At 34.6% G+C, this 16,146-nt stretch overlaps 1 protein-coding gene across 1 annotated transcript in view; it reads left to right on the top strand.

Annotated features, from left to right (window-relative positions):
- The window catches only part of LOC145679463 (uncharacterized), a 40,873-nt gene that overhangs the window by 16,836 nt on the left and 7,891 nt on the right, over positions 1-16,146 (top strand). Inside the window, exons 5-6 of the mRNA XM_081750043.1 lie at positions 1,803-1,930; positions 6,533-6,635. Of these exons, the coding sequence (XP_081606169.1) occupies positions 1,803-1,930; positions 6,533-6,635 (231 nt within the window). The remainder of the gene's footprint in view (positions 1-1,802; positions 1,931-6,532; positions 6,636-16,146) is intronic.

Raw genomic sequence — 16,146 nt, 5'->3', positions numbered from 1 at the left:
ATCTCCCTTTAAACCTTTCGGACTTTAGTCACTTTTCTCATTTTCCCATGCTTTCAGTTAATGACTTATTGCTCAAAACCTGTTTACCTGATTGATATTACTAAGAATTTATTTTTAGAAGAGAGATGTTGATATAATTTGATATAAGTTACATTGCAGTGTTATCAACAACAGGGAAATTATTGAGGTAGACGTAGGGGTGAAAATTTACAAAAAAATCCTAAGCTGAAATTGAAGATCTTTTGTAGTTGGCACCACTGTTGTTACATGAGTTCATGTCTCCTAAAATCATTTGTTTGTGTATTGACAAAATACAATCAAAGCCTGACGTCGCTGGCTGGCGTAGAAAGAGAAAGAAAAACATCTGGAAAAAAGAAATATTCGCTAATTTTTCACCTGAAACCGGGAATTATATTTTGACAGTTTGCTAGCAGACAGATGTAAACTTTATTAAATTAACCTTGTTATACCACAAATATATTCTAGAAATATAATGGCGATATGCAACAAAGTAAGCATGAAATTAAACATATGCCTTTCTACCTGAAAAATTCACCATTTTCTTACCATTTATAGAACATGTTTTATTATAAACCCCAACTATACTTCCCGCGACTGTCGTACTGCAACCTTTCCTAGTACTGCAACCTACCAACCTTTCTGTAGGCTAAAGACGAGACTTTCAGATACTGGTGCATATTTCTAATATAGCTAACAAGAAAGAAGAAGGTATTTTTCCGAATTTGTCCCATTAATAGAGAATTAGAATTAGCCGTGGCTGAAAACACTGCTAGCTGGCAGATACAGACTATCGTAAAACAAACATTGGTACACCACTAATATATCTTAAAAATATCATGTCGATATCTAAGAAACAAAGCTTGTAGTTAAAAAATAGATTATAGTAAACAAAGGAAAAAAACAAAATTTAGAACCTAAATTCGAATTTTTCGTGTGCCCCCTAATTAACCCTTGTAACAATCTGTACCCGCTTTGTACTTTAAGGACTTTTGTTCGACTGGCGAAAGTTGACTTTCGCTCAGGAATAGACGTACGGATTTATAAACAAAAAGTTCCAAAAATTTCGAATTTTTGTGCAACTTTATGGAAATTTTAATTTTTCTAGTTGGCAACACTGCGCACAGGCCGGACCAATTGGTGTCAACAATTACGTATCAATATCTACCTTACAAGTCTTAAGGAGGTCTCTACAACGAAGGAAGCTACATGGAATAAAGAAAAAAAAAGTAGATTCGAAATACGAAAATTCTCGAATTTTTTTCTTTGGGCTGAAATATGGGAAGAAAATTAGATACCCAGGAAAAAAGAAACTAATATGACAAAACTATATCCAAGCTTATTTGACCGAAAAATTATCCCGATATCTTAATTAGTGTCCACTCCGGGGCAGATTAAAAAGGTGACACATCCGTGTGTGCTCCTTTGGCCACCTGGGTCCGAAAGAACTTTTACATGAAGTGCCTTTCAGTTTCATACTAATATTGTTTACAGTTAAATCCGACTAAGTTTGCAGTGAAAAATTGAAAGTTACATCTCTTCCCATTTACATAGGTATTTTGTGCACTTCTCGCAATTTATTTTATGCTGTAATAAATTCTGCAAAAGAAGGTTGGACCTGTGAAACGATTGGGGTTGAAGGGTTGTAAATGTTTCCGCAGCTAAAATACTGGATACGCAAACTCGCTGAACGTCTGGAATTATTTTCTTCAAGTTATGTCCATTAGCATTTATTTTGACCTTTGTTATACTATATATATTCATTTAATTATTTGTTATCTTAGGCGAGAATGGCACCGAAAATGATTTTCATTCCGCTGAAAAACATATCTAACACTATTGAAGCTGACTTTATACATACTAAATATGGTTTATGCGTAACTTACTACTCTGCATTACCAGCTATTGCAAGGTAAGGCACTCCAAAGTAATAAATAAACTTTTGTATTTTAAATGTAAAAATTAATGCCGTTTACTTGTAAAACACATTTCTACAACACAATATCTGATAAGTTAAATAACCTGTGATATTAGAGCCACTGGTTAAAATGAGCGTCAGCACACATAGGTCTGCATATATCAAGTAATTTTTAGAAACTGACTGAATGATGTTGAAACTTGTTCCCTTGTAAGTTATATCATATTGTAATTTGTGAAGATGTGCTCGATTAGCTCAGATTCTGTAAATGAAAGTCATATTCTAAAAATGATTATTTATTTAATGTTTAGGTTTTATTCGGAACAACAAGATGCAATTTGTTCACGAATGCAATATCTGTAAAAGTTAGTATTAGTATAACCATTGGTTTTGATAATTCCTATCGTTATTTTTTTTACTGATACCCCTCATGAATTGTCTTTGTTATTCGCAACCAATCCTTATAAATTTAAAGTACATTTTTGTAGTTTTGAACCACAATGATCAGTTTGTAGTATGTTGTACTTGTAACACCGAGGAAACTGCATTATAAGATTTTAAATAATCTATTAACTAAGTTAGGAAGTACGAAATCTTTTGCAACTCTACCCACCACAGATAACATTTGGTTCTTATTTTCTTATAATAAAACTGTACATATTTCATGCTTATAGTAAATGAAATATTTGTTTTTATGCTACAATATCGTATACGAATATTAATTTTTTACTTTTCATTAACATCATAAGATGCCTGTTATGCATCAACAAATAACGAATATAAGTTTATTGAACTTAAAATAAAATTAAGACCGGAAATATTCACACATGCATTTTAAAACCTGTTACCTTGTCACTAATGAAAAGGTAATATATTAGTACTACTTCACAAAAGAGTAAAAGAAAGTAGCTAGTTAACATTAGTATCAGAAGTAATATAAAATTCCCTACGAAAATTCATGTTGTCAAGGCAGCAAGATTTACAAAAAAATTTGGAGGTATAACTATTCTAAAAATAAGAGGAAAATGGGGTTCGCTTTTTCACAACGAATATTATAAAAGGGAAATCCCTTTAGTTGCGAAGAGAAAATTGAACAAATTGAGCAAATTGAGGAAATTGAGGAAATTGAGCATATAAACTACTTCATGGAAGTAAATAGAGAAGGAAGGAGCAATGGAAGTAAGTTATATAATGTTCGAATTTCCCAGTGTGTAATAAAACATGAGAGTATTCTATTAAGCTAGAGATGGGAAACTAATTTTTCAACTCGTGAAATTGCATTTCAACGTCATCTAAAGTTCACTTAAGGAGTCCGTTTTTATTAATTCAACATTGAATGTCTCGATTCCATGTTCTGGACATTCCTAGTGCAGGTTTTGCATCAGTCAGTGATAGGATATTCGGCAATAAAAATAAGAGACTATGTGTTTAAACGTTTACAAAAATAATCTCCTAAAGGGGTAAAGCGGAATCTCTAAACTATTATATGAAAGACAAAAGTAACTAATTCATCATCGCCGAAGCCATTGTGATATATTTAGAAAGATGATATTCTTGCCTTAAGTTTCCTTCGCTAGGAAGGCACGAAATAATAAAAAGGACCTACTTCAAGTGCTAATGCTACAGAAGATCATATCAGTCCCATAAATTAACAAAGAATAAAAGGATATTAAAAGGCAAAGGTAACATACGTCAACATCAATCCATTGTACTTTACAGTAACTAAAATATGTTGCAGAAACATTTCTAAAGAAAGGGAGGCAGAAAAAGATTTTTCGTTTAATACGATTACATATCATAAGGGGATTATAAGATATAAATTTCCTGAATAAATAGGACATTTCACGAGTGGGTGAATCTATTTGATTAAGCTCAGCATATAAATCCATCATTACAAACAGACGAACATGGATTCTAAAGTTCAAGTAATGATCCAAATGTGAGTAAATAAGCTTATTATACCGGGTGTCCATAACTATTTGGGTCAAATTTACAAAGGTAATAGTTGGATCCAATGTACGCACTTTGAGATAGCAAACGGAATTTTGAAAAAGTCTAATTCAACGTTCCGGTTCGGGCTGTATACTCTTTATGCGCACAATGTTAAATGAAAATGCAACGTTACCATTTACCAGGACCCATAGCATAAGTGGATTAAGTTACAGTATGAAACGGGACTTGCTGTCAACACGTTATCGCAAAAGATACTAAGTTGATTCACTTATGTTGTGGGCCCAGGTAAATGGCAACGTTGCATTTTCATAATCATTGAGCGTATAAAGAGTACACAGCCCAAACGACTCATCCTATTTAAAAAAAAAAAATTCTCTTTAGATTCAAAACATCATATTTGGACACAGTTTCTCATCTTACATGTTGCTGTAAATCTGATAATAACAGTTACTCTTTGTTATAGAGCTTTTGAGACACCCTCTATATTAGGGTTATCAAAAGAGACATAGAAACGCTTTCCTCAGGCTTTGATAATACCTTTTATTGCAACACGAATAAAATATGTGTCTGATGATGACACTGAAACAAAAGCAGGAGCAAATTAAACGAGCAAGGTTTTTCATGTGCGACAGAAAGCAGAATACGAAGTCAAATGTTAATGTAAAACCTGTAAGGGGTGGATATGTAGGAGGTACAGGAAGACTGTAACAGATGCGAAGACAACTGTGCATAAGATCTGAATGAAAAAAGGATAAATTGCGAAGAAGATATGCAGCGAGGTGTACAATATAGATAGTAACACAAAAAATGTATTACTAAAGCTTTGTTATGAAAGTAATGTTTGGAACTGCATGTATATCTTACCAGTACATTATCAAGCCAAAATAGACATATCGACACTTTAACAGGAGTTCTGTTAAAAAGTAAGGCAATAAGAGCAAATTTAATAAAATTTCTAATGCGGTCACTTAGGTCCCCATTTCATAGCTTTTGTCATGATTTTGAGCTTGGCTGTGCAAGGGTTAAACGTACATATAAGCGAGTTGTGTATGTATTTGGTTAAGCATTGAAATATGGAAAATGAACAAATGAAGACTTAAAAATAACAAATAGATATTAAGCATTTGAAGTAGTAGTTTCCAATCTAAGGGGTCTTTGCCTATAGATCGTAAAAAGCGAGTATAAGGGAATAACAAACATTGTAAATGAGCAGGATGCCTGTTGTGTTGTTACAATAAATAAATAAATAAACAGCTACTGAGCGAACTACGAAATTACAAATACTCGTATTACGAATGATAAAACAAAATGTCGTTAAATTAAATAACATACAAAGGCAAATTGAGTGAGAAATGTGTTTAATTAAAAAAAAAAGCTGATAAAAGGGTTGCACTAAAATAGTGTAAAAGATTTTCAGTAAGTAAATATAAATTAGTGAGCAAATATACATTTGAGAGCCCAATGTCGCAACTGAAATCGTGAAAAATGATACATTAAGAGGCAACGAAGATGGGTGGGGAAGGTTCAGAAACGGGGATATGTAAAGAATGTTGGAACACAGTGTTTCGAAGTCAAAGATATACAAAGTTCATCACTTAAGGAAAGGAAGATATGATATGTAGGATCTCGCAATTCTTCATGTAATATTAGAAATAATTTCCTACCTAACAACATCTTCAGTAATTTTCATTTGTACTTTAAATTTGCGCAATACGAGAAAGGTCAATTTTAATTCCATCAATAATCAGAAATTGATTAAACATTGGATCCGATAACCTGCATATGTGTGTAACATCTAAAGAATGGTGATTAGTTTTTAAAATGAAATATCTACACTAACTTATCTTCTGAAGTTGATGCAATCATTTACACGTACAGGGTTTGTAAACAGTGGGGATAAATCCTTAACATTTAAAATATGTTTGAACTACTCAGCAAGTATCCTGGTATAATATTTTGTTTTGTTCAATCAAATTCGTATAAAATAATTCCATCAAAGTTACATAAACAATGAAATATACTAGAAATATCTAATTTTAACGATTTTAAGGAGTTAACGTATATTAGCTTACATAATCATACATTTGGACTGTGAATTGGATGCATTTTGTACACCATAACTTTACATCCGTGTATAGGACAGTTGTCAAGAGCATTTCCTATCTTTTTATCATCACTCTATTTATGCTGATAACTAGGATTAATAGAAATATGTGAAAGATAATAAATATTAATACAGGAATTAGATTCCGTAATGTTAGAGTAAAGTTCTTATTCTCATTTTATAATTCAAATCATGACTATAAATTTCTACATACTGCTTTTTGATGTTAAGGTTTAACTATCGAAACGATCGCTAGCCAATTCTTACTTTTTTTTCTTGAATTATTATACAGGATTTTGAAACATATACATTTAAATACTGTATATATTGCTATATTGAAAATCTTTCAAATATTTATTTCCTGCATATATTCATCGAATTATTTTTACTTAAAGCTTTAATTTCTTACACTACAACTTGGATTGGTGACAATGAAAACAAAGAAGTACTATTTGTACTGCAATTTATGTACTAGTTGTTCCAATGATGTCTGAAATGCTTTCAATTGCTATTCTTGAAACACCTTTAATTTGTTCTAGTGACGGCTATGAAATTGCTAAGGAGAAGATTCAAAGCCAGTCCCTTGAAAGCAGTAGTGAGCAAGTAAAACTCCTTGCAGGATATGTACCCGCTCAATCTGAGGTAGGTGTGCTTATTTTATGTTGATCAATTCTAAAAATGAAAAGAGGGTGCAGTGGCTAAGAGATAGAGCGTTCACCCTCGGTGCCTAGGGTCCCTCGTTCGATCCCAGCTCGCGCGTGTGGACTTTGCGGTGGACAAACACTGTGCTTGTGGGATTCCTAGGGATTCTCACGTTTCCTCCTACTTTCTTCATTCCACCATTTCATTCATTTCTCATAATCACTGTCTCCTTTAGTCTAACCAGCATAATCGTCGGACGTAAAACTGAAAGATTTGATTTCTTTTTTTCCTCTAAATGAATAAAATGATCTGGATTCATCCTAACGTTCCACTTTGTGAATTAAAAGAAACATTCAATAGTTAGAAGTGAACGAATACTCCTGACAATTGAAGGAAGGTGTCATGGGTTTAAAGTAAGAAATCTTCCAATCAGTAACAATTTGACAATGATTTTGCACGTAATATGTTAACATAAGACTTATGTTCAGTCTCCTGGTAAAGGATCGTAAACAGGAACCTAACAAAATTGTGCTGAAAGATCTTTCGGGAGAGAATCATTAGCCTATAAATGTAATAAACAGATTTCACTTACTGATCCTTTCTTTTTCAATAATTCTCGGAAACTATTGGAATCGGTCAATAAGAAAACGATTTAAATAAAAAATAACAAGCATTTATAACATATGTGACTGTTTTACTAAACAACTAAATATGTCTTGAGAATAAATGATACCAATGTTGACAAGTGCTCACGAAAGTTTGAAAACTATATTTCATATGTCTTTTACCAATCATGTTTATAACATTGGTAGCAATGATGATTTCTCGAAATAACCCCACTTATCCTAGGTAAACAAATAAAGAAAGGTAATTTAAAAATAATAAATCCCAATATAAAGATATCCGCCTTGTTAATGTGATGTTTTCAAGCTTCAGTGCAAGATACATTTCACAACCACTTCCTAGCAGATTAAAGAATCATTCAAAGATACGGTAATATCAATGCGAGCAGAGGTGATGGTTCTTGTTCAGCAAAGAGGGAAACACTTTGGGGGATTAGCTGGAAAATATTTGAAACATTAAGAAGAGGACGTAAAACATAATCTCTTTCATGAACACAAAATTAATTGTTGTTAGTGTATTTTATCATATTCACGTTAAAGTTCTTGAGTTTAGATTTAAAAAGCTTCACCACGAGGTGAATATAAGAAGAAGATGGCGGTCAATCTAAATGAAGAGCTCGTACTGCAACTGCTTGTAACCGAAGGTTTATTTTTATAGGATGAAAATGAGTGAGAAAGTGCAAAGAACAGCAAGGGCTACAGCGCCCGATGTGCGGCCTTCAATATATTAACTGCATCACTAAATACTGTAGTGAAATAAAACTTATGTAATGTCAAAACAACTTTCGTGAAAGCAGATATTAGCTGGTAAATGGTCATATGCCAGCTGATGTATTCTCTAAGATTACTACGGAAGCAGCTATATATAGCAAGTGCAGATTTGCTTGTGTTAGCTTCAGACCATCGGTAAAAATATGATATATTTCAAAAATCCTAAGATAAAACGATTATTCAAGTTCTAGATTCAGGAATCGCAACTACAGGGCAGTGGCGGCGATTGGACGTTGAAACTGGGGGGGCAAAGCATGATCTGAATATTTGTATATCAATCTTAGTTTATCTGGTTGTTTCTAACACTTTGTTTGACGAAAGGTTGTATAACTAATAGGATACTATCTTCTTTGGTTAAAATACCATATATCGTATTTCATATTTTATTAAATAAATTGACAAGAGCAACGGAAGTAGATACTAGCCCTTTGTACTCTTAAATAACGAAGGTGTAAGAAAAGATTTCGAACATCTTAAAATTTTGTCTGGAAAATTGTGTGATCAGATTATTTAATAAAAAATTTACGATACAAGTAAATAGAAAGGACAATATTAATTATAGTAATGAATAATGAGGCTTGTTTTGCAAAAGTTATGTTCAAACTGGAGATTATAGAACAACTTAATGTATAATCCCACACATGACATTACATATATGTTATTGCTCTTACAAGGAAAGTCGCGTAGTGTCCCCTCAAGATTCGTGTAAAATTGATTCAAATACAAAGTTCTCCTCGCCAAAATGTGTATTATACTAATTTTAGTGGTCCATACTGGTAATTTGCGTATTTATAAACCTCCATATATCCGGAATCCCATCATACGCTGTATAACTCTCGTACACAAACTTGCTTTTAGTTCCTTAGATGTAACTGAACACGAACGCGGGCATGTGCAAAACAAATTTGACCAAGTACTGCTTCTCTGACACAAGTTACCAATCCGAGTTCCCATCTTGGATTCAATTTTCGTTTTTCCAAAAGGGAATAGGTGCAAAAATTACATCAAATTCATGTACAGTTTCTTAGAAATTCACTAATGAAGTGAGTTTCATCGTAGCTATTGCATGTTAAATGTCAGACACTTCATGAATATTGAATCAAATAGAAAGTTGTGCAGGGCCCGCTGTGTATATGTAATGTTTTACATGATTTATCGTTGACTAAATATTCTCTGAACGTACATAATACAGAAACACAGACGTCAATACGGAAATGGTCTTCACTTAAATATGGTCGTATCTGAATTTACATTAAGCATTTTGGCCGTTATACTGTACAGTTTTGTTGTAGAATATCATGGAACTAATATAATCACTCACAGAAATGTAATAAGATTATGACATCAACGATGTAAAGAGTTTGTTAATACCTACAATATTTTTTCCAGTTAGAAATTGTTTTGATTTGTCAACATCAAAAAAAAAATGTGTAACTGATATTACTCTGCAATGTCTTTTCGCGAAATGCCTGGAAGGATTTAACATGCAATACCTTGCAAACGGTAAAAGCTACAGTAAAATCCTCTATATCAGTGAGTTTCTGAGAAAATTGTACATGAATTTCATGTCTCACTTGCACCTATTCTCTTTTGAAAAACCGAAAGTTGAATCCAAAATGGCAGCTCGGGTTGGTAGCGTGTGTCAGATAAGCAGTACTTCATCAAATTTGTTTTGCACATGCCCACATTCATGTCCAGTTACATCTAAAGAAACTAAAAGCAATCTCATATCTGAGGGTTATACTATTACATGATTGAATTTTGGATATATGAAGGTACGTAAATATCAGTATGGGCCCCTAAAATTTGTACAATATTTGAGAAGAGAACTTTGCATTTGAATCAATTTTACACAAATCCCGAGGGTACACTTCGCGAATGTACCTTGTTAGAAAATGAAAGACAGTAAATACTACAAGCATATGCTACTATATTTAAAGAAATACGCAATTGCAATAATAATTGCTTTGAATTGCAATTAAAACGCGATTCCTGTAGCTTGCTTAACTCCACGAGAAGAGAACCAATACGTACTCACGCAACGGGAAATATTATATGGCACCATTTTTTAAGAACCAGTAATATATACAAAACTCAACATTTTCAAATGAAGCTATATCTATTAATGCGTTACTTAAAAAAAAGTGGGGGGTACAATTTGCCCCCTTTGTCTCCCTAATCTCCACCCATGCTGGAGGGTGCTAAATTTTGAGTGAAATTATCAAATGTATGAACACTCACACATTTCAGGGCAATAGAGTAGTACTAACGTGACTTTGCCTTACTTTTCTCTGATTTGCTGAGGGACGCCACGTGAGCTGATCACGTGATATAACAAAAGTGATAACGCAAGTAAGACAGAGAGGGTAATGTACATTTGAAGGGACTTAGTGGTGAATACTACGGTCATTATATGCGGTGACTATTTAAATATAAAGAATTGGAAATTTAACGCTTTGAAAATTACTTTACTTAGAAAAAAGTATTTAGATAAAAATGACACTAAACGTACGTGTTTCATAATAGATAGTGAGAGCATAATGCCGCTAACAGGAATTTTACATCTCAAGTTGTTGGGTAGAAATGAAAAAAATCTTTAAAATTTATATATTGCTTAAAATTATAACGCTGTTGTGGGAACATTTTAAAATCATTTTTGATTTTATTGGATCAAAACATCCAATATATTTCAGGCAAAAAATTTCTTCTATGTCTTATATCTCGAAAACTACATATTGTGCAGCCAAACCAAAGCTACCATTAAAATCAGTATGAAGTGCTTATTCCGAAAAAAAATACGAAAACTCGATTTAGGGGCCATTCAAAATTTTTGTGAGCCCTGATCCAAAAAATCCAATATATTTCATTCAATCAAATACTTCCTTGTACTCTATTTTATGTTGAGAACTACATAGAGTGCAGCCAAATCAAAACTACCACTTAACTTAGTATGATGTGTTTATTCCGTAAAAAATACGAAAACTTGATTTAGGGGCTGTCCAAAATTTTGAGGCACCTGATATAAAAAGTCCAAAGTTTTTCTTTCAATTACAAATCTCCTTGTACGCCTTATATCTCGATAACTACATCTACTGTAGCCAAAGCAAAACTACTATTACACTCAGTATGGTGTGCTTATTCCACAAAAAATATGAAATCTCGATTTAGGGTACATTCAAAGTTTTTGTGGTCCCTGATCCAAAAATCCAATATATTTCATTCAATCAAACATTTTTTGTACGCCTTATATCTCGAGAACTACATATAGTGTTGCCAAACCAAAACAACCACTTAACTTAGTATGATGTGCTTATTCCGCAAAATATAAGAAATCTTGATTTAGGAGCCCTTCAAAAATGTTGTGGGCCCTGAACCAAAAAATACAATGTCTTTGATTCAATTATAAATTTCTTGTAGGCGTAGATCTGTAGAACTACATATACTGTAGCCAAATCAAAACTACCACTTAACTCAATATGATGAGATTAGTCCGTAAAAAATATGAAATCTCGATTTAGGGTCTAATCAAAATTTTTGTGGCCTCTGATCCAAAAAATGCAATACATTTCATTCAATCAAATATTTTCTTGTACTTCTTATATCTGGAGAACTACTATAGTGCAGTCAAACCAAAGCTACCACTTAACTGAGTATGATGTCATTATTCCGTAAATATACAAAATCTCGATTTAGGGGTCATTCAAAATTTTTGTAGCCCCTAATCCAAAAAGTACAACATATTTCATTCAACCAAACGTTTTCTTGTACGCCATATATCTGGAGAACTGCATATAGTGTATCCAAAGCAAACTATCACTTAACTCAGTATGAATTGCTTATTCCTCAAAATATACAGAAACTCGATTTAGAGGCCGTTCAAAATTTTGTGGATCCTGATCCAACATCTAATTATTGACCAAGATCGCAAACTTTTGATCCATTTTCTTGCATCATTCGTAAAATTCTTGTTTGCATCTATAACATTATAATAATACGCTTTAAGACGTGCTTTTGCAATAAGTTCTTGGAATTTCATAATTCTCAATCATTGTCGCCAACTATAACAATTTTTATCATATCTGCACAACAGTTTGTGCTTATAATTGTTGTATACGTCGTTCTGATTTTCGCATCTATTGAATACCAACTGCAGAAAAGAATGAAGGGTTTGTCTCAACAATGTTTCGAAACAAAGTAAAATTCTAAACCCTTGTAATTTTATTTGTATTTATTTAAAATCATTTACATCACGATCACAATTTAGTCAATCCTTGGGTGTGCATTCCAACATCTATCCGCTTTGTGTTATAACTGATGTAGGAGGAGCCAACATTTTGTTGTATCTAATGTTATGTCCTATTTACTTTGCAACACTAAATAAGGATATAATGTTGTAAAATTTTATTTAACATGCAGATTTTGTGTACGTAATTACCTGCCCTAGCGAAATAATTTTCAAAAATTAATCTTTCTATTATTTTGGCAACACTTTAAATCCTTTGGTTTCGCATGGTATGTAACACAATGTCCCCTTGACGATAATTGCGTGTCTTATGTCCATTAATTTTAAAGTTACATGTTCATATCAAAATAAATAGTGTATATATATTGATATTATATATAATAATGTATTCTGCCTTAAGTTCATAGCTGGGGATGCTTCTTCAACGTTTGTTGATCCTCATCTTCCTCTCATATCTCTCGATGCTTTCATTTAGTTTTCAGACAATCGATCAGCTGTGTTCTTCTTCCTACTACTAGTTTTTCTTCATCTTTCGATCTATGGTGGGATAGAGGAGGTATTTTCATAGGAAGATGTGTCTGACCAATTTTCCTCCCTAGAAAAGTTTCTAACTAAAAGGATCCTCTTCTTTCTTTCTCGGTGCACACACACACACACACACACACACACACACACATATATATATATATATATATATATATATATATATATATATATATATATATATATATATATATATATATATATATATATATATATATCGGGTGATTCCGCTAGTCCGTGCCAGACCTTTAAATCGAAACGGTCCGAGATATGAACAAACTGAAAAACACGTATCCCATTAGTTGCAAAGGACAATAGAGCGAAGTAAAAAGTTTCGTCCCAGGGTCCCCCGCAGGGTCCCAGACGGGTCCAACTCAAAATTGTCAAATGGAAAGAGGGGTCAAGTGATATTTCGCTTGAAAGCTCTTGTACATGAAAGAAGCTACAACAAGTCCCGATTCGCTGCGATCATCTTATGCAAAATGGCGGCGGGTCAAAATGTCATGAACATTTGCATTGAAAACAATATGGCCACCCCTATAAATCTGAAACGGGCAGCCAGACGGAAAAACTGAAAAACAAGTGTCACATTATGTTGAAAGGACAACAGATCGAAGTAAAAAGTTTCGCCCAGGGTCCGAGATTGGATCCAACTCAAAATTGTCAAATGGAAAGAAGGATCAAGTGGTATATCGCTTGAAAGCTCTTGTAAAAAGGAAGAAGCTACAAGAAGCCCCGATTCTTTACGATCACCCTATGCAACATGGCCGCGGGTCAAAATGTCATCAAAAGTTGCATTGAAATGAATGTGAAAAAACACATATTCCAGTGGAATTGGCAGTAAAATTGCTGGACAGTGCCCGGTAGCCATGGAGAGTTGTGTTTTTCATCATAAATACACATCAGCGAGTTGTGCACACAACCGAAATATTGAGGCAATGACAGTAGTCGGTCGGGAGAAAACAACTGTTCTCACTTTGCTTGCACAGAATTCTTCGAGGTGTTGAACGAGGCAAGCATGCTCTAGCAATATTTCTTGCATCTGTTTTGTAAGACGTCTGGGGATCTTCCCAGATCTTGACCTTGGTGTCCGCACAGGATGTGTGTTTGAAAGCCCTTTGTCGGTAATTGTTTTGTTAATTCTTAGGGTGGCCTCTCCCCTCCCAGACCTCCGACACTATGGGATCAAGGAAATTGAACACTGTATCCTCCCGACTGGCTACACGAAATATTTCGGCTGTGTGCACTACGCGGTTATTTGTTTCCACAATGCACTCCATAACTCTCCAGGGTGCAGCAATTTTACGGAACATTCCGCTGGGACATTTTGTTTTGCACCATTTGCCCGCATTCAGCCCAGGACTTAAAACGGCGGTATAAATAAATCTGTATGCTGGACTTGCAGTGTCCTATCCAATGACGTATAAATCTTGTCAATCTCCGAGTGTCACGTTGCGACTCTCTTCGCGTTATAGGGTTATTTCCAAACGAGAATGCATTTTTCCCCCAATTCCGGATCTTGGTTTGAATGATGTCACAGCCTGGTTCGTCCGTATACCTATCTTAAGCTCAGTGTTCCTCAGTAACAACTGGCTAATAATGGGATTGATTCAAGGTTCCAGCCCTGTCCTTACCTGGTCTTTTCTTCTTCTATGCATCGTGTAAAAGTGCAATTCATGAGACATCAATGTCGCGAAACGTATAACTTCAAATGAAATACTGAAATGAATAAACATACACAACTTTGATAACGATTACTACAACTGGATTGTGCTGTTTGCTGGTTTATGTTTGTTGAACAGTCGCAGAGAAACAGTAGAAGACAACCTTGAATTGAAAGGCACGAACGTGAGGTACGCTGGAACACAGTTTGTTCCACAGTAAGTTGAGCAGGCTTTGCTGAAGCGTCGTTAGTAGGAATTGTAGTGAAATACTTGTGCTGTGCAAAAGTAATACACGCTACGAATTGAGTTGTGTGTGTGTGTTTGTGTGTGTGTCAGAAGGCTTCCATTTCATTGTAGAAAGTGGCATGTATTACCCTAATATCGTGTGTTAATGCAGTGTCGGCTAAAGATAGCATTGCATTGGAACAATACCATATACGAACGGAAAGGCATTTGACATGTTAATGGTGTTAGGGGAATGTAGGTAAAATTATAGAGCTGTAGCCCGAATTTATAACGCAAGGTTCCCACAGTGACATTCAATTTCCCATAATGTAATTCGACGGTTAGAAAATCGTCTGAAGCAAACAGGGCGCATACCTCCTTAATATGAGGGTCACAAACATGCTCCAATTGTAGATGACAACGATGTCGTTATTGATGTTTTGGCTGCTGTCGAAGTACGTCCTAATGCATCCTCAAGAGATATTGCCCGAGATCGCGGAATTAGTCAAACTACTGCCTATACAGTGGAAGCATAAACGCCACTCGTATCGTATCTCATTGTGCCAGGTGCTAACAGATGCCAACCGTAATAAGCGCCTCCGTTATTGTAATTGGGCTCGTCAGAAATTGAGGACAACCCAACGTTTTCAGTATGTACGTGCTGTGGAAAGACGAAGCAATATTTACAAGTGATGGTAATTTCAACCTACACAATGTGCATCATTGAGCTCCAGAGAATCCGCACCCGACACTACAGGTCGACCGAAAAAGACGTTGGAGCATCCATGTGTGGGGTGGTATAATTGGAACACATGTAATTGAGCCCTGGCTTATTGATGGGGATTTAACGTCGGCTCTGTTCCATCAATTCTTGACAGAACATCTACCCCAGCTGCTGGAAAACATCCCACTTCATGTACGGCGTAATATGTGGATGCAATTTGATGGTTTTTGAGCACATGCTGCTCGTATATGCAGAGGTGCATTAAATACTTTATTTCCGCACCGTTGGTTAGGAAAAGGATCCAATACTCCTTTCCCTCCTTGCTCTCCAGATTTTACGTGCATGCACTATAATTTATGGGGTCGACTCAAGGAGCTTGTTTACACGAATAGACCAACTACACCAGAAAATATGAGGCAACGTATAATGACCGCAATTTGAAGAATAGGAGAGGCAGAACTTGAAGCTGTGAGCTATAATTATTATCACCGTCTGGACCGTTGTCTTGCTGTACATGGACGACAATTTCAGTAAAACGTGATGTAAAACGTGCTGTGTGAAGTCCACATCTGTTACATAACGGACAGCAGCCGTCTCCAAGATAAATATGATATATCCTTTGTACGTTATGCGATGGTAAATTAATTCTTAGAACAACGTTAGACGTTTCAATATAATATGCTTACCTGTCCAGCATAACGCTTCCATTTCCATACTG

This window comes from Thermobia domestica, chromosome 2 (genome assembly GCF_964235325.1).
Source record: "Thermobia domestica chromosome 2, izTheDome1.hap1.1, whole genome shotgun sequence".
Classification (NCBI taxonomy): Eukaryota; Metazoa; Arthropoda; class Insecta; order Zygentoma; family Lepismatidae; genus Thermobia; species Thermobia domestica.
Note: the sequence above shows the minus strand (reverse complement) of the source record. Positions and strands in the feature narration are given on the sequence as shown.